General features: G+C 48.8%; 1 protein-coding gene across 1 annotated transcript in view; it reads left to right on the top strand.

Annotated features, from left to right (window-relative positions):
* Nucleotides 1-232: 232 nt before the first annotated feature.
* The window catches only part of DNAH9 (dynein axonemal heavy chain 9), a 295671-nt gene continuing 275945 nt past the window's right edge, over nt 233-19958 (top strand). The window contains exons 1-6 of the mRNA XM_087825845.1: nt 233-646; nt 6719-6915; nt 9870-10028; nt 11279-11409; nt 14581-14792; nt 16392-16625. Of these exons, the coding sequence (XP_087681971.1) occupies nt 233-646; nt 6719-6915; nt 9870-10028; nt 11279-11409; nt 14581-14792; nt 16392-16625 (1347 nt within the window). The remainder of the gene's footprint in view (nt 647-6718; nt 6916-9869; nt 10029-11278; nt 11410-14580; nt 14793-16391; nt 16626-19958) is intronic.

The raw sequence follows: 19958 nt of genomic DNA, 5'->3' as shown, positions 1-19958 counted from the left end.
ATCAACCCTTGAGCAACTCCAATTATTCAGACAGGTCACGAAAAAGAAGCATTGGCTGGTCTCTTAGCAACAGCGACGCGGTCCCACCCCTTCCCCCGCCGTCCCTCTCCTACCTTATTAGACTGCAAGGGGCGGGCCAAGAGCCAGGTGCCCAATAGGAGGGGAGCAGAGGGGGGCGTCCCGGCCGCGTCCCCGTCGCCAGGGAAACCGCTGGGGCCGGAGTTAGCGCGCGATGCCGAGCGCCGCGGGGCCCGCCGCGCTGGCCGAGGACGCGGACCCGCAGCCCGGCGGGGACCCGCGACTGCGGCTGCTGGGGGCCTACGTGGCCCAGAGCCTGCGGCCGGCTGCGGGGGCCTGGGAGCGCTGCGCGGGCACGGCCGAGGCGGAGCGGCTGCTCCACGCCTTCCTGGGCCGCGACGCCGCCGAGGGGCCGCGGCCGCTGCTGGTGGTGCGGCCCGGGCCCGGGGGCCTGGCGGTGCGGCCGGGGCTGGACGCGGGGCCCGAGTGCGGCCCGCCTCGCGCCAAGGGCCTTTTCTTCCTGCGCACCAGACCCGAGCCTCCGGGCCCCAACAGCCTCCGCGGCGCGGTGCTGTGCGGGGACGTGCCCGCCGCGCCCCTGGAGCACCTGGCCGCGCTCTTCTCCGAGGTGAGGGCGGGGGCGACCCCGCGCTGGCGGCCGCCGGGAAGGGGGCGGGGCGAAGGGCTCCGGGGGCGGGGCCAGCGGGGAGGGCGGGGCCACAGGACAGCCCCGACTCCTGCAGAGTTTGAATCCAGCAGAAAAGGGGGTGGGTGGGGCGGGGCTGGATGGACGCTCAGACGCGGGGTGACACCTGAGAGGCGAGCTGGGAATCTGAGTAGCGGCCGGGTCAGAGTGTCCCGCAAGTGGTGACTAAAGGGGCATTTCTGTTGGGCCAGTGAGGGTAAAAGCGGCGTTTCCTTCTGGGGAGGGGTTACCAGGGGGAGGAGGCTGGGTATTGATTTTCATCTCACTCGTTACACAGCCATAGACCATAGAGCAGCGCTGGGCGCGGACAGATTGGGGCATCCAGTTGGAAAGGGCCAGCAGGCATTCGAAGGGGTCTGCCTGGAGCTCAAGGAGGAAGACCTGGGAGATGTGGGTTATGAAATGCTTTGGTGGCACCACAATGGAAGCTTGGAGAGCACAGCAGATTTAAGAGGGGGTGCTCAGGAGAGGTTTTTGGGACGCTGAGACCTTCCTGGAACGGGGGTACACTTCCCTGTAAGTTGAATGTGTTTGCTTCTGGAGGCTTGATGCCCTGGATCTTGCAGGTTATAAAACGTGTCTACAGAGTATTGGCTGAACGATGTTTCATCTGACAGGTGCTATGACGAAGACTGTACCAAAGAAATAAAGACAAGGCCTCACCCATGAGCTTAATCATATACTTGCAATACTTAAAACTGACTGAGGCTGGGGTGGAGGCAAGTTGGCCCCAGTGCTGGACCTGGGTCCTGGAGGCTCCCTGCTGAGTCAGGGGTTCGTCTCTTTAGTTGCTTTATTAGAGGGCTGTGAGGAGCGGAGAATTTCCGGGAAGGGTCTGGAGCCACAGGAGCTCTCAGGGTGAGCTAGGTTTCTCTGTAAAGATGGCAGTAATGTAGTATTTTAACAACTGGGATGGCTTTACTGCTGTGTACTGTCTGAAAGCCTTCCCTGCAGAAGTCCAAGCTTGGATCAAATCCCCTCGTGTATGATGATGATAGAAGTGTCCCTGGGTTCAGAGCAGAGAGACGCATGTGTTGTGAGAGCCATGCTCAGCCTCAGGTGTTGAACTGGCTCCTGAACAAAGGAGAGGAATTAGGATACATAGAGAGCAAGGTAACTTTCAGATATGGGGAGCAGACTGAACAGAGATTCAGAGATGGAGCTACACTAATGTATGTGGGGAACAACAATTCCATCTCAGTTTTGTGTCATGGCCAAGGAAATGTAGTCCAGCAAGCAAAAGTAGTTTTAAAGCAATTCAGACTCTCAAACGTTCATGAATTTTCACTGGTGCATTGAAAGGAGATTGGAAACAAACTGAATGTTCACCAGTAGGTAACTGGATGAATGAAGTAAGGTCCATCTATAATTAAAGGGAATGATCGCTATGAAACAGTCCTTAACATAAACACATAAAATTCACTCTCCCAACAATTTCCCAGTATAGAATACAATATTGTCAACCCCATGCGACAAATCCCCAGAACCCCCATCTGCATGACTGAAATTCTGTACGCACTAAGCAACTCTCTGCCTCCTCCTTCCCCCAGCCCCTGGCAATCACCATTCTATTTTGTCTCCATGAATTTGACCACTTTAGATATCTCATATTGGTGGAATGCAGTATTTGTCTTTTCGTGACTGGCTATTTCACTTCATGTAACGTCCTCAAGGTCCATCCATGTGGTAGCATATGACAGAATTTCCTCCATCTTTTTGGCCGAATAGTATTCCATTGTATATAGAGATACCACATTTTCTTGATCAATTCATCTCTGGATGGACATTTAGGTTCTCCCTGGATGCTCAGCTGCACTCCCCCCAGCCCTCGGCCTCTGAGCCTGGAGGTGCGCTCTGTGTTCTCCCTGCTGCTCCTGTGGCTTCCAGGTTGAAAACCTCCAGTTTGAATCACACGCCATCAGATGGAGCCACCCTCTCTCCTCACTGCTGCCTCATGCACCAACGGCACTGCCCTCACTCCTTCATGATTGGGCTCCCAGTTCCCTGTGACTTGGGGAGCCAAGGTTACTCCTGTCTTAACATGTGTCTTTTTCAATAGATGATCCTTCAGTAACCTGGCCTCTGCGCTCCCTGAACCTCTCTCACCCAGTGATCTTGTCCCCCGCCCTGTCTTACCCATCGCTCCCCTGGCCACTCCCAGACCTTGCATTACCAGTAAGCATCACCTCTCTGACCACTGCTCCTAACTTTTCAGCTCCCTCCCTCCTGTTTCCCATTAGAACGAGGCCATGACCTTCCCTGCACCTCCAGCCCACGGATCCGTCGCCTTCCTGCTGCCCCTCGCCCACACCCACGTTCTTTCCCCCGGCCCAGCTCGCGTGCTGTGCTCCGTGGCTCTCACCATACCCTTGCATAAGCTCCTGACCCCTCTGCCTTGCTTTGTCAAAATGACAATCCTGGTGAAGTCTAACTCTGCCTATTCCATCTCTGTGCCCAGGAAGCTGAACGGGGCTTGTGAAAAACCAACTGGGTCCACATTAAACTCATGACCCAGATCCTAGTAGGCCCTTTATGCTTCCCAGCAGACATCCCACACTTTTTATTCCAATTACTTTCTCACTCTTCTAGATCACTACTGCACACTTGCCTTTTTCCCCTCAAATGTCCAAAAGCTCTTCTCTCAGCCTCACTCTGTGATGCTCTGGCTTCATTCTTGGCTTAAAAAAAAAAAAGGAAACAATAAAATAAAATTTTCACAAACTCTGCCATCTATCCTATATGCCAATATCTGTGTTCATATGCTCGGCTATGCCTTCCCTTGCTGCAGATGGACTGCCTGCTGTCATCTGGCATCAACCTTAAAACTAAAACTGCCACTTGTGCTCTGAACCCCATCCATTCTCATCTTGAGGAGGTAGCACCAGCAATTCTCCCCTGTCTCCTACGTTCTTATTTTTTCCTCTCCACTAGATAATTCTCAAACAAAATGCTCATTCCTCCCACCACCGATCAGCCCATTTCTACGGTCCCCTTTATAGCAGAATGTCTGGAATATGTGTCTATTCTTGCTGTGCCCCATGCCTTCCTGTTTTATCTTATACTCATTTATCAGGCTTTTACCCTCATACCGCGCAGGAGAGAAATTAAAGAACTTAAAATCAGTGTCACCAGTGACACCCGCTAGACTAAATTAAACGGCCGTTTATCAGTCCCCTTCCTGCTTGCCCTGTGAGCAGGTCCCACTGAAGATACCCCCTCTCCTTTCAACTTCTTAAGATTGGAGAGCCCTCGGGCTCATTCCTAGGACATCTTTTCTTCTCAGTCTCTTTGGGTGCTCATTCAATTTTAGAGTTTTACAAGCCATCTGTATCCGACATGTCCCAAATTTGCTATCTCCAGCCTTGTCCGTTCCTCTGAACTCCCAACTACCATATCTGACTGACTCCTCGATGTCTCCAGTTAGAAGCCCAGTAGACACATAAAATTCTAATGCATCTGAAAACGCACCCCTGAATTCCCTCGCGAACGTACGCCCCTCTCATTCCCCCCACCTCGGTTAATGATTCTTCCTGTTGCCCAAGTCCCAAACCTTGGAGTCATCCTGGCTCCTGTTTTGTCTTTTTTCCCCTAACGTGAGCCTTCAAAACGTGCGTAGAATCAGAGCATTTCTCACTGTCCCCTCCACTCTCCCCTGTGCCCAGCCATTGTCTTCTGTGTTAGAGGGAAAACTGCTCACTGACCTCTTTTCCCACTTTCGCCGCCTGGAGCCTGTGCTCAACACAGCAGCTGGGGCCATCCCACTGACCAAAGACCATGTCGCTCCTTTGTCCCTGCAATGATTTCCATTTCTCTGAGCGTCAAACTCAAACTTCTCCAGGCAGGGCCGCATGTAATCCCACCCCCTCTGCTCACCCCCACTCTTCTTCCCCACCCCAGTTTCTCTGGCCGCCCTGATCTTGCCATACTCCCACCTGAGGGCCTTTGCGCTGTCTGTTCCTTCTAACCGCAACACACTTCCCCTAAGAACAAGCACAGAGCTTTCCCTGTCCTCCCCAGTCTTCGTTCAAATGTTACCGTCTCCATGATGCCCGAACCCATCTTTCCATTTCCAACCGCAACCCCTCCACCCCACATTCCTGATTCTCCTCACCTGCTCTGTTTCCCCCCGTAAGTCTTACTGTTTATTGAACTCTTTCTCCACTAGAATATAAACTTCCTGAGGTCAGTGAGGTTTGCATGTTCTGTTCCCTGGTCTACCTTCCCAGCACCCGGAACAGTGTTCACACATAGCAGGGCTCCATAAATAGTCTGAATGAGAGAGTGAGTGGCTTTTAACTTCACAGAGTTCACATTCATTATCTCCCTATCACTCAAAGCCCTGCAAAGTCCAACCCAAACCCACCTGCTGCTTTTTCTGCAGACAGCGTACATTCAGTTTTCTTATGAACTTCTATTGAGTGCTTCCGATATGCCAGAGCCAAGCAGGAATTGCATGTATATAAAGATCAAATAAGATGCAGTGTCTGCCTGCGAGATGTTAGGAAAATTCTTGTTTGTACTCTCTCCCTTCTCATTTACCCTTTCTGCCCTAAGCCCAAAGGGCCCTTTCTCAACATGAATGTGAGGAGAGCTCAATTTGTGACATTTTATTTCTTGGGACTCTCTGTTCGCCTGTGACTGTGACTTCTCAGTTCAGTGATTGTTTTCAGACAGACCAGGCAAGGATCATCCTCTTGGATTTCACATGTTAGATCCAGGTATTCTATTTTATAGCTACGCAACCATATAAATCCATGTTTCCGTTTCATTATTTACTTAACAGCTCCCGTTCACATTCCTGGGTTTTCTGTTTGTCTTTCTAGTATCCCCTTTCCATTAGTGTGAGTGTTTGACAGGCAGTTTCCTAGTGAGTTGTATGAACGACAGCTTTTTAAGTTGCTACTGATAAAAAACTCAATGTAAACAACCCCAAAAGGTCAAGTGCAGGAGCTCAAGTGGTGCTGTAGGCCTCGGCCTTGCTCCATCTGTAAGCTTCCTCTTCCCCGTATGGACCCTATCCTCAGGCTCTATTTGGTAGCAAGACAGCCACTAGTAGCTCCATACTCATAGAAAAGAGAATGCTTCTCTTCCTCAAAAGTTCAGATAGGCAGCTTTAGCCTCTCATTGGTACAGATTTATTCACAGTGCCCACCTCTGGTTTTGGAGATGGGTGCCAAAAGAAGAGGAGTATTTTGGGTGTCTAAAACTAACTAATGTTCACCCTACAGATAGCTTCAAGATGCCCAACTTTGCTTTACTTTTTTAAGATGCCACCTCACCCACCTGGAGACAGGTGGTCATCTTCACTTGCATTTGTGCTATGTTCTGCCTCTGGCCTTTGTGATTGTTTTTGATCACCTCCAATCACCCTGTTGATTAGGTAGGGGTTCCTGCCCTAGGATCATGGGGATGGCTGAATACAGGACACCGGTCAAGTGAGACGGACAGCAGTTTATTAGTGACCTGCACTCACAGCCCACAGGAGGAAGACACCGTGCCACGCAGGGCCATGAAGGGCCACACAGAGCCACACAGGCCCTTGGGAACAGAGTGGACAACCAGGGGCTGTGGGAGGCAAGCTTTGTCGTATCCAGAGTGTATGGTCCCCACTGGTTCCTGTGGGGGGATGAAACTGGCTTGTTAGAGTAACTCCACTGGGGGCAGGGACCTGAAGCCTGAAGTCCCCAGGACCGGAGGTAGCAGCAACTATACCTACTCATTGGAGGCAGCAACTATGCCTGGTCCCTTGATAAGGAGAGCTGCTTGGCCAGCAGACCTCATGTGTAGGAGCTAAGTGGGGGAAGTAAGCTTGTGATACAGATTGTGCGAGTCTCCTGATTTTGTCAGATGTCAAGGCAGCACATAATGTTGCTTCTTAATATTAGGCCCTACAGCACAGTGACTTGCAAAAGGTCGTGTATAGCTTTCTGGGCCTTTCTTTAAGGCCTCACAAGTCAAACACCTGCCTTTGTTTCCTGTGCACCTCTGTTGCAGGTTGTTGTCCCCATCTTGGCCAATGAGAAGAATCACCTGGACTGGCCCCCTGTGGTTCGTCAGGACGTCCAGCGGCATGCCCACAGTGTCCAGTGGGACCTCATGGTTCTCCTGGAGCAAGTGAGGGGGAAAACTCTGCTGCCCCTTCCAGTAGGCTCAGAAAGCGTGGAGTTTGTGGATTCTGAAAGTGACACCGTGTAAGTCCCCCAGCCTCGCCATGTGGACCTCTGAGAGACGGGAGATGCTGGTTTATCTGAATGTTTTCTTTATCACTTTTCTGTTTCTGACTGCGGACAGCTCCTTATTCCACACACAGACCCTTTGTCGGCTGTTTGCCAGCATCCTCGGACTGTGTGTTTTGTGCTGATTACTACCCTTGCCCCAGCCCTCATCCTGAAGTCTTTTAAGGCTATCACAGCATCATGGCCCTTTTTTTTCCCACCCAGAATTATTTCAGGGCTGAGAGCAGCCACAGGGACTTTCAGTATTTTGCTTGTCAGGACAGTGTCTCATCGTTGGCAAAGGCCCAGGTACGGCCTGGGAGAGAGCCACGCCACTTCCCAGCATTCACCCAGCACATAACGTCATAGAACTAACTCTGGTGGCTCTTGTCACAGTTCCAGACCCTCCTTCCCCAGCAGCTGGAGACTTTCCTCAGGTCCTGGGGACTTTTTTCCCAGATAGATACAAATCTGGCTTTGTTAGGGACATGCCTCCTGAGCCTGAATAGGCATTAAAGCCCGGCCTCTTCTGCTCTTAGGAGTTATAGCTGCCACTTTTGTTTATTCCACTTACCATTCCAGCTACAAGCTATCTTTGTTTCTGTCCCATATGGATTTTTCTTTATCTTTCAAGCCAGACTATGTCTAAATGATATATACTGTTATATTCAATCAAGCATTTTGGGGGGTTGGGGGGCTCTTAATAAGATGCGTAAGTTAGAGGGAATTACTCAAACACAGATAAGAATTCCATCTGCTGGTTTGCCAAAATAAAAATACCCATGACAATTTCATTTTAAGCCATTGTTGGCAGCAATAAGAAAATCATCTTTTTGATGTTTTAGATTCTAATAAAATGTTTTGTCGGTTCAACACAGCAGCATGGATGGATGGATGACTATGACAGAATCCACTATCTCTGTCATTTCCCTGAGTCTCTGCAATAAAATGGCAACAGCTATGAGGCAAAGTTATATAGAACTTAGCAGAAAGCTCCGGATCCTAGCTTTTATTTTCTTATTTTTTTAAATATATCTTTATTGATTACAGAGAGAGGAAGGGGGAGGGAGAGAGAGGGATAGAAACATCAATGATTAGAGAGTCATTGATCGGCTGCCTACTGCATGCCCCACACTGGGGATCGAACCCACAACCCAGGCATGTGCCCTGACTGGGAATTGAACTGTGATCTCCTGGATCCTAGGTCCAATGCTCAACCACTGAGCCATGCCGGCCGGGCTGGATCCTAGCTTTTAATCCAGGCTCTGCTGCTTATGGACCAGACCCCTTGGAAGCAATCATTTAATCTCTCGCAGCCTCAGTTTTCTCATTAGTAAAATGGAGATGATCTTAGCACTTAGTCATGCTCAGGGTTCTTGTGAATGGCAGCTCTAAAGGTCTAAGGACAGTGCAGAGCGTAGAGTAGTGCTTCATAAATGGTAGCTATTATGACCGCGTTAGAGAGATTGAGGTTGGGGATTGACCAGGAGTCAGAATGCAAAGCCTGCTGATATCCAGGATGCACTAGACATGCACCTGTCAGGGTGGCCTGGGGGAAGGAGGTCATAGTGAAAGCGGAAGTGGGCGACTTCCAAGTTGGATGACCTCCATCCAAGAAGATGGGCAAGTCCTCAAATGCACCGGTGCCCAGGTGCCTGAGACTCCCTAGCATTTCTATGTGTTTGTGCAGCAGGCCACCTTCCTGCATGAGCTCAGACAGCCCTAATGCCTATTGTATTACTGTTATCGTTGGGTATTTAGGGCCCATGACTTGATCTGAAGACTGAGAAATGCAAGAGATGGAATGTGCCATGTAACAAGTTTTTGCTATTGGAAGTTATTCGCTACATATAATTTGAAGCAATTTCCCAGTTAACTTGAAAACTTATTGTAGTTTAATAAAAAATATTCAATTTTCACCATGAAAATACAAATTACCATGTTCCTGTTCCTTTTATATTCTAACATCACACTCAGGGTATGTGTTACATAATCATTACTGAGTTTATCTCCCTTTGTTCAATTTGATAAATCTCCCAAAAGGCTGGATCATATTTCAGGAAGGTGAGTATTGTCTCCCATTAAGGCCTCCTGTAATCACTTGTGACATCATTGTTCAGCAAATATGAAGTTGACTAAATTAAGTGAAGGTGTTTTTCTGGTATGAAAATGTGAATGATTCCCTTTCTTTATCATTTGGGTCTTGAGTTCTTGATGTGAACAGTTTCATTTAAGACATAGTGAAAAGGCAAACCAAAATACATTTTTTATTTTTAATGCCTTCTAAAATATTCCTGGTTTGTTTATTAAAAAGATATCTGAGATAGAATGCTTGGGTAGAATCTATTCTTCACTGGGTAAGTGAGGACAGTGTGAAGTTAATGGTGTTCAGATGACTGAGGGTTTGCCTTGTGGAGGAGGTAACCTATTTCCTCTTGATGCAGAGGTCAGAACGAAGACCAGAATGGAGGACCCCACAGGGAGGCAGATGCACATGCGGTTCAGTGAAGAGACCCACTGTCTTAGGAAGGGCTGGTCGACTGAGGAATGCACTGTTTTGTCAAGTTGGGAGGCTGCTGACATTAGTGGGATTCAAGCCAGGGTTGGGTGGCCATGCCAGTGTTTTCTGTCCAGTGTGTTTCTGCATTGATAGAATTCAATGTTCTTAAACCAGTCTTCAGAAAGTTGGTGAGCCCTATCTTGAATAATTGTGTATGCTTGCATAAGTGTTTTGTCTGGGGAGAGGACCAGTGCTTTGAATTGACTGCTCATCAGTCTACTGTCCAACGGAAGTTAAGAATGCCTGGACTAGATGCAATTTCGTGCCTATTTAAAAAAATAAATAAATAAATAAAAATTGGCATTTTGTATGGGGGACACCCAGTGTTGTTATTTCCAATGTTTTAGGAGATTTGTTGTGCCTTTCACAGCTTGGATTCCATGGATAAGTCAGTCATCTATGCCATTGAGTCTGCAGTGATCCAGTGGAGCCACCAAGTGCAGGTGGTACTCAAGAAAGAGTCTTCCCAGCCACTCCTACAAGGGGAAAATCCCACCCCTAAGGTGGAGTTGGAGTTCTGGAAGAACAGGTAGGCACATGCTCAACCCTTAGTGAGTAGGTAGATGTCTTACAGAAGATAATGGCCTGGAGGAGCCAGCCGTTGAGTCTGGTCCCACCCCCAGATGTTTCTCATCTCCCCTGGTGCAGACAGCTCAGTGCCATTTGGGTCAATATAGTTTTCCTATGCTCTCGGAGATGTTCACTTCCCTTAGGGTTCAATAGTTGCCCCTTCTTTCTTGGGCTACAGTCAGTAGACATTCTGACATTTCTTCAAAGGCTCTTTCAGCTACATGTAAAGTTAATCAACTCTCTTATATATATATATAAGAGTAGAAGGGAGAGAGAGGAAGAGAGAGAAACATCGATGTGAAAGAGACACATCGATTGGTTGCCTCCCGCATGTGCCCTGACCAGGGCCATGGATCAAGCCTGCAACCCAGGTACATGCCCTTGGGTGGAAGCGAACCCAGGACCCTTCAGTCCGCAGGCCGAACCTGCTAGGGCTATATTTTTTACTTGTGTACTCCTTTCACCTTAGATATTCAAGGCTATTTACACACACTTTTAGTAAAACTCTGAAGAAAAAGACAGGCTTGGATAGTTGGCTGCAGAACACCCTCTCCCAGATCCCAGTCAGTCAGTAGCAGGGCTAGAAAGTTCATCATCCACTGTGTCCCAGCTCCACAGAGTTCCAGAAAGACCTAATCACTGCTCCTGCTAACTTCCCTTCTACTCCCCCATTTCCTTGTTACTATTTATCATTTTCCTGATAAATCTTTTACTCAAAAGGAGATAGATGCCTGAAGCAGACGTCCCTGTCCTTGCATTGAGTGGGGAGTATCCATATCACAGGACCAGGCGTGGTGGCCTGTTTGTGCCGCCAAGCTGAGATGTCCCAAGCTCTTGCCTGGTTTCTGACCATTCTGTTGACCTACTGCAGGGCCCTTCTCCAGCAGCCTCACTCTGACACCCCTCTCACCCCACCCCAAACCTTACTGCAGGAGCTAATGACCTCCAGCTGCCAAGCTTTGAGCCACCAGATGTTCACAGCAGTTTTCCCTGCCGTTACCTCCCGGAGCTGCCCCTTTGAACCTGGTCTCTACCCAGACTTTTGCCCTCGCTGTTCTGGGAACAGATGCCCTGGGTATTTGGGCTGCAGCCAGCCTCTGAGGAGGCACCTGAGGCAGGGCTCCCTCTGTCTGTCTGAGGGTGGGTCGTCGCAGCGTGACTGCATTTCCTGGTGCTCACCTGGACTCTCCCTTCTCCACGGTGCCGCAGGTCTGAGGATCTGGAATACATCTATAATCAACTAAGAACGATAAAGGTGAGGGGCATGGCGGCGCTCCTGGACAGGCTTCGGAGCAGCTACTTCCCAGCTTTCCAAGCCATGTCCAGCGATGTCCTCGCAGGTGAGGAGCAGCAAGTGTTTCCATAAATACGTTTATCTTGAATGTTTTGTCTAGTGCAGAATTATCTTCTCTCTTTAATTTCAGCAGCTTCACATCCTTACAGGCCTCCAACCTGACACAATCTAACATGACAAGAATACTAAATCTGGGAGACCTGTGCTGTTTGCACTTCTGCCACTCTGTGGCCTAAGGAGAGTCCCCTAACCTCTGAGCTTCAGTGTACACCATGGTATCACACACACGCTCCCGGCCCACCTCCTTGGGCTGCTGAGATACAGTCAAGGTGGAAGTGTTTTACTCACTACAAATGTGTGTTGTTATCTCTCACCTCTGGGGCTCAGGTCCCTTCACCCTGGCTCCTCGAGAAGTCTTTTTTCCACTGCTAGCTCCATCCTGCGTTTTCCATTCCTACTGTCAGAAGGGACTGCAATTTCCTGGCCGTCTGAGCACCAGGCAAGATTGGCCCTTGTCAAAATTGCAAAGCCAGCAAAGTCTATTATTAGAAGTAGGTAAATTTTGTCCGGGCTCCCCCTCCCCTCACCAGTGCACTTTGCTTCTTTTCTTTCTCTTTCCAGCCCTCCTCCTACCTCTTCAGTCTTGTAGGTCAGAATGTGCGTTTAAAAGTATTCACAATTTCATATGAATTACGCTTAATCCAAGCAGTGATTTTCAAACAGTTTTTCTCTATCAGCACTCTTTCTTTAAAAAGTTATTTACAGTAGAGTATATAATGGCAATGAAAAGAAATTAGAAAAAAAAAATGCAGTTATAGCAGTACCAGATAAAAACTACTGTAAAAATAAAAATCGTTGAAATATATAACAATTTGGATGATGGAAGAAAAGAAATTTTGATTAGAGGAGTTAGGTAGAGATTTGGTCAGAAATTTTGGTGGGATCTTTGAAAAATAAGAATATTTTAGAGGCGTTTTATGTGCATTATTCTCATTAGTAATAGCAGGGGTTTTCCTAGGCTCACTGATGGGCTGCAGAGAAGGAGAGGAAAAGAAATATTCCTGGATTAGTGGGTATGAATTGGAAAAGAGTGATAAATAAAGAAGGAGGTTGAAAGAATGTAGGAAAATGTGAGGGCGCAAGATTATCTGAAGCGGGATTGATTGGGGAATAAAGAGCCTCAGAAAACGGGAAGCAGCGGTACCTTGGATATAGACTAATTAAGGAGCTCTGACCTCTGGCCACTAGGGGCAGGGTCGCCATAGTACAGCCCGGTTGCCCATCCAGGATTTGTGTAGGTGGGTATGTGTGGAAGAGAAGCCCAAGTTCAGCGGTGCCCTGAAGCAGACCTGGACTGGCCTGCAGCTTCTCAGGAGAGCCCACTGTGTGCAAGTCTTTTCAACTCCTCCTCCCCAGCACTCAGTGAAGCCAAGTTGGGAGCTTTAAACCAGACATGGTGGGAATATTTGTAATATGTGCACCACAGAAATTGGCAAATGCTGCAACTAAAGGCTTTCGTCCCAGCAGAGTCTGTTGTTAAAGATTTACCAGCAAGCCACTGGGCAGCACGGCGCAGCTGGCCTTTTTCACTTACAGTTTTAAAAGTTGTGAGCCTAACTCTGCTATCTCTCGTTCTTCATTTGCCCTGTGAGCCAAGGTGATTGCACCCTGGGCTGGATGAGCCAGTCTTCAAATACTGTGCTCTTAAAATCAGTGGAGTGCTTATTTGTATAATTAGAGGAGGTTTTGCTTTTTCTTTTTTTTTTAAAGGTATCATAAAGAGAAAGCTCCTCTGGCCTGATAATCTCAGCTTCTTCCTCACTCACGGCGCCTGTGAAAGCTGGAGCGTGTGCCTGTTACAATAACTTGAATTCTGATGCTCCCCATCCCCACACAGCAGTTTGATGCTCCCGGCTCCCCTATGTTAAGAATCCCTGCTCTAATCAATTTCCTAAGACATTTGACTTTCACAAATTTAATTCACATTCTACTTCTCACAGCCCCACTTAGGATATAAAACACAAAGGCGCCCATCACAAGCTCCTGTGTGTAGTGAGCCCCCAGCCATCCAGCCAGGGGTTCAGCATGATAAACCTGGGGGAATCTCGCTTTTGCTCAGCTAGGCAGGGCTGGCCGTTCATGGGGAGACCCTACACAAGCTGGTTCGGTCTTAAATTCTTCACGTGTTAAGTGGGAGTAGCAAAGCTACCTTGTAGGGTGTTCTCTGAGAGTTATGTGTCTCCCGAGTAGAACAATGCCTGACATATTGGAACTGTTTACTAACTAGTGTACATTTTGAACCTCCTTTAGGGGGAATACAGGGCTTCATCCACATAATATAACCTAAGGCCTCATGATAGTGCCTGAGGCCCTGCTGGGGAAAGAACCAGCCTTTATAAACATGCCCTTGCTGTTCAGTGTCCTCAGTGGGCTTTTGCATTCCTTCTAAGTTGCCCTGCAGAGTTAGGATCCAGTGCTGCTGGGTTTTCTACTTTCCTCTCTCTGTCACCACAAGATGATCGGTAAAAGGCACTTCCCTTTCTTTGGCTGTGTTCAGAGGAAACGGTAGGAGGTCTTCCTGGCTTTGAAAGCCAGCAAAATCTTACCCTACAAAACCTCGTGCTGTTTCTCTGTTCCCTGTGACTTCTCCCCAGAAGAGCTCAGTGAGCTTCTTTATTAGCAAATATTTATCAGAGACATTACCGTCTATGGAACGCCTGCTTTGGTCCAGCACTGTGCGAGCTGCATATGAAGATTACGCTAGTACTAATTTCACAAGAACTCGTTAAATTAGTTACTATCCAGCCTCTTTTTGAAGTTCAGAGAGGTTAAATGCGCCCAAGGCCATACCACTGGGAAGTGTCTGGGCTGGCGCTTGAAGACAGGTCTTTTTGTGTTGCCTCAGAGATATCAGCAGCAAAGGCACCAGCAAGTAATCCCCGCGTATCCCCCCCCCCCCAGCCGCAGACTAGGGCCGGGAGGGCCCAGAAGTTCAGGAATGTTGTAAGAAGGGCTCCTCAGACCGTCATCTTAGCTGCCCAGGGCTCTTCAGATTTCAATATTTCACCGTAAGAACTAGAGAGTTTTTGGGGACCAGCCTTCTCTCTGCTCTCTTGGTTTAGGAAATTTAGGCCCTTCTCTTCCCAGGCACCAAGGCTCCAACTTGGTGGGTCTGAGCTCCAGGCAGGGAAAGGTGACTCTCTTCAATTCCTTCCAGCTCTGATGGAGGCGAAGGACATCCACACGCACCTGATGCCACTCCACCGCCACCTGGACACCCTAGAGGCCGTGGAGTTTCCAGAGGTGAAGCCACTGCTGCGACCCCTGCTCCATGTGGTCTGTCTGATTTGGGCCACGTGCAAGTCCTACTGCTCCCCAGGGCGGCTCACTGTGCTGCTCCAGGAAACCTGCAACCTTCTCATCCAGCAGGTTGGTCCCCCAGGATCCCCAGTGACCTCTCCCTGGAGGCTGGTTGGCATCGAGTCACAGAGAAAAGTGTGCATTTTTTCAGGGCAGGGAAACAATTATGGTCCACAGGGTTTTCCTCCTAGAATTATGTTACTAATCACAGCCAGTAACACAGAGACATTTTCAGTAGCTGCAACACACAGTCTTCCTTTCCCCTCTGCCCAAAACCAGAGGTCTGATGAAGGGTAGGGGTGGTGAATTACAACCTCCTTGATGATCTGTGTCCACAGACTGGTGTTAAGTCGGCAGTGAAGCCTGACAGTTAGGAACCCTGCCTCTGGATTCAGACATCCTGTGCCGAACCCTGCATCACCACTTGCTAGCTGTGTGACTTGGCCAAGTTACTTGTCTGCTCTGTGTCTCACTTCCTTTCTTTGTGCAGTGTTAACAAGAAGAGGACCATCTCAAAGGGTAGCAGGTGATTGTGAGGCTCTGATGCGATCAATACGTGGCCAGGAGTACTGTGTGCTCTGCACCCGCTAAGAACGTGGTGCCTGGGAGCCCCAGAGAAGCAGCTTCTAGGATCACACACTTGATGCTTCTCCCTCCCAGGGACTCTGGTAGCACCAGCCAGGGCAGTGTAAGCCTCAAGGAATGCATCTGTGCATAGAACTGGAGGCCTTAAGGAGGTGCGGGTGATCTTCCCCCCAAATTGGCTTCTTTTCCCTTGAAGGAGCTGTGGCCCTGAGAAAGGAAAGAACAAGCTTAAAGAGGAGCTAATAATAACTAACATCTATGAAGCACATTGTGGGCTCCAAATTGCTGTGACCTTCATGATTCCAGTCATTTTTGGATGAACTCTGTGAGGCAGGCAGGGAGAGCCTTATTAAATTATTGTTATTATTGTTATTTAAAGATGTGGGCTAAGGCTCCAGGAGGTTAACCAAGTCACCACAGGTCACCGACCAATGACTGGAAGCCAGGTTGCCTGACCCTCTAGACCAGTGCTCTTCTGTCACTCCATGTTTGTCAGCCAGGGCTCTTGGTGGAAAGTGTAAGGAAACTCAACCAAAAAAGGTAAGTTATTGGCTTGTGTACCTTGAAAGACAAAGGTAAGGCTGGCTTCAGCCTGGCTTTCCACAGGCCTGAGGTGATGGCATCAAGACCTACTTATTTCTGCCCTCCCTGCGGTGGTGAAGACAGCTATCTAACAGCGTCAGCCCCACAGCTGTGCAGGTTCAAGTCCCTTAGAAACAGGGAGATAATGATGCTTCAAAGAATTCTTGCACTCAAATTTTTTGATCATAGAAAGTCAGTAAGTCACAAAAAAACACCTGGGAAAGAATACCCGCCCGGCCCCAGCTGGCCCAATGACAGACTCATGGTGTTTCCTTGTCTCTGATTGGTCACTTGCCCATCCCTACGCCAGTCACTGACTATTTGGCTTGAACCCAGGTCCCAGTCCACCTGTGGAACTGAGGATGGAGTCACGTGTTGCCTGTGTTACGCGTCTAAAAAATACTACTTGGGCAACTGTTCAGTTCGGAGTTGGAGCTGGCAAAGTTGTGGGATGTCCTGCACTTGCAACCAGGCTTAGTGACACTAATGTTTTCATTCCAGGCCTCTGATTATCTCAGCCCAGAAGACCTCCTGAAAAGTGAGGTAGAAGAAAGTCAGAGAAAGCTGCAAGTGGTTGTGGACACCTTGAACTTCTTTAAGCAGGAGTTTCAGGACAGAAGGGAGAATCTCCACACTTACTTCAAAGAGAACCAGGAAGTCAGGGAGTGGGATTTCCAGTCTTCTTTGGTCTTTGTGCGATTGGATGGCTTCCTGAGACGACTGCACGTGGTACAGGTGAGTGCGCTCATCCCCCTCAGGCTCCCGGCTCCATATGGGAGTGAGCAATCAGTTGCCCAAAAAGCACATAGGAAAATGACCAACACATGGTGGCCGACCCTCCTTTAGTTGGTGGAACCCACAGTTAGATTCAATAAATATTTGGGTTGATCATTTGGGTCGATCATTGTGTAATGGTGGTTCTATTAGAAGTTTAGGACATTTTAATCATAGACACATTTAGGAAGAAACCCACAGAATCAGTCAACTAATTTAGTTTTCAAGTTGCCCATAATCTTCAAACTTTGTTTCAAATAAACTCTTGCTAAAATGTTGTATGTGAAACTGCAGGTGAGCTGAAGTGGATGTAGCTGGCCATGCGCATAAAGCCACTACTTTGAACTGTCCTTCACTCTTCTACCCTCAGGGTGGCTCCAAAAACTACAAGACTAGTGAATCCCAGGGCAAAAGACATGTAACTTTTGCTCAAAGTCGTGTCTTTCCACAGTTATTTAAAAGTTAATGTGAATATTAGTCTAAGGACCAGGGTGAGGAGACATGAAGCCTTCTCTTTTGATAGTTTTTATCCTGAGAATTTAGTATGGTTAACAGGTCCTTTAACACTTTCCAGCTCCATACTTGCTGATTGAACTTTGGGGGAAGGACAGTGAGCATGGTAAAATGAAATACATAACTACCCTAAAATTTATTTAAAAATTCAAGGTAAAGTTCAAGATTAGGACAACAGTCAAGAAACACTGAGAAAGAATTAAAGTCATGTTTCTAGCTCTGATCAACAGAGATTTGGGATGATGTGGGGGGATATGTTGGAAAGAGGCTGTGATGAGTGGCACAAACTGTGGGATTATGAGGATAAGAGTATGAAATTGAATCTGTTCATTTCAGTTCCAAAACACTGATTCAACACTGCCATTCACCAGGCCTTGAGCTAGGCGCTAGGGATACGATGACGACTGAAATATGGTTTTACCTGTAAGAAGCCCTTGAATCAGGAGCCGTAGCACAGGAGAAGGGAGGCTCATGGGGGATATCCAAGGATAGAAACACAGAATCCACAAACTTCAGGGAAGTGTATTAAATGCTATGATACGAGCAAGACTGGTGTGTTATTGGGAGCAAGAAAGAGGACTCCCTAACCCAGAGGGGCTCTGAGAAAGTGGTAAGCACAAAAGGAAGTGAATTCGGAACTGGCCTAGGAATTTGCCAGGGAAGGAAGACCAGGGGGAGCATAGAGACAGAGGGAATGCATAGGCGAGACGGCCAGGAGCAAGATCTGAAGAAAGGCACACCTTAGAGCCTTCATGGGATCACGGAGAGTGTAAGCGACTGATACCCGGCTTTATCCTAAACACCGCCTTCTCCTGCAAGCATTTCCACTCTCCTCCCTCCCCCACTATAGTCCTCTCATCTTGCACATCCATCCCTTTGCTGTTGTTTAGCTGAGGTGACAACCTGCCCCAGGCCTGGCTGCCCAGGCGGAGGACCTGCCTCTACGACCTCCCAGGCTCTGCAGCCCTGCAGCGGCCCTGGAGCAAGAGCAGAGCCCAGCTGGGAAATGACAGTGGGGCTGGGGCCTCGGGCCCGGTGCACACACGCTAATGACTTGACTTACTTTGTATACAGGCGACTGTTCTAACATGAGGGCACCTAATCGCCGGACATATTATGTAAATGCACAAGCACGGCCACCGGTCTCCCGGGCCATTGCCCTCACAATAGCCGGCTCTCGGGCTGCTTGTTCTGTCCGAGTCAGGGGCACAGATGCGTGACAGGCAGTTGCCCTGGTTTAATTAGAGGGCGACCTGAATGTCTCCTGCTCTCCGCCACCCTCTTCTTCCGTCCTGGCTCCGTCCTTTGCTCTGGTTTATTTATTGGCTCTCCGGCAGACTCTGCTGTTTCTTTCCTCTACTGCTCTTCCCCTTTCCCTTCTTTTTCCTCTGCCTTCCCCTTCTCCTTGCCTCCCTTCCCCTTCTCTTTTCCCAGGTTCTCTCTTTTTTGTTTCCTTTTGCTCTTTTTCACCCTGAATCCTGTGGTTCTCCTTTTTCCTGCAGCTGCTCCTTCCCCGTCCTGGTATTTCCTCCCCTCTTCCATTTCTCACCTTTCAATCATTTGCTCAGCCCCACCCCTTGGCCTCGGGCTCCCCCGCCCCCTCCGACTCAGCTCAGTGCAATGGGACCCTGGGCTATCGATCCTCCCCAAGCAGGTTTCATGTAGCCCCTTAGTTAACATTCTGTGTATCTCTGTGATGGATGCCTGTTTGAAACAGGATTAATCCGCTTCTCTCCAGCAAGAAGGAGCACGGACCAAGCCTTACTCACCTTGCTGTTCTGATACAGTACGTGGCCGCTGAGATGGGGGCAACTGCAATTAACAGATACAAAGCTAAGTCAACAGAATGACATCAGTGTGTTTACCCTCCTGCGTGCTCACATCCAGAGTGACGCTGCAAAGCTCCCGTTTTTTACCTCCATAGTTCTCTCCCCTTTCCCCCCTCTGATCTGTGGTGGTGTGGCTTTCACAAGAAAGTTTCATTGTGCAGATCAGCTCTTCCCCTCTGGGCACCTGTTAAAATGAAGGTGGGGGAGAGCAGGGTGGGGGTGCAGTGTATTGCTGAGCAGTTCTCAGCAGGTCTGTAGCATGTGGAGCGATTGCATTCTCAGGATACCAGCATCCTCCTCAGCACCGTGAGACAGCCAGTCTCAGAGAGCTAACCCCCAAGCAGGGAAAGGAAGAACGAAACAATAAAGAACTAGCGTGTCTCAAGAGCCTACCTCATGCCGGAGCTGCACACTTACAGCCGTCGTGAGAGCAAGGCACCGGCCCCCTTGCTGTGACAGATGAGCACAGTTAAGCATGGCACATCAGTGCCCTTGCCCGTCGGCACAGGGCTCAGGGGCTTAGCTGGGATTCGTACCCGGGGGCGTGTGGGTCCAAGTATTGCCTTTCTATCAAACTCAGATACTGCCAGGGGTTCTGCTTTCCCTCCTCCCTCCATTTGGAGGGCCCCAGTGGTCCTGTGGCTTTGCTCAGCCCCAAACCCTCTATTCTGCCTTTGTAGTCTGTTTTCACCACATGGTTGCTAGGTCATTTTTCTAAATAAGTCATTTGGGTAAAACCGTAATTCACATTCCAGAAAAGGCGTGTATTTGACTTTACAACTTACTAAGGAAATCCCAAAAGTATATAAAATCTTTCCAATTTGAACAGTCAAAAATCGAAGGGGAAAGGTCTTTCAGCTGCCTCTTAATTCCTTCCCTCACCCTGTCCTCCTGCTGGATGCCCCAGCTCACACACCATGCACCACACACCACACCCACACACTACACACAC

This window comes from Miniopterus natalensis, chromosome 17 (assembly GCF_054644295.1).
Source record: "Miniopterus natalensis isolate mMinNat1 chromosome 17, mMinNat1.hap1, whole genome shotgun sequence".
Taxonomy (NCBI): domain Eukaryota; kingdom Metazoa; phylum Chordata; class Mammalia; order Chiroptera; family Miniopteridae; genus Miniopterus; species Miniopterus natalensis.
Note: the sequence above shows the minus strand (reverse complement) of the source record. Positions and strands in the feature narration are given on the sequence as shown.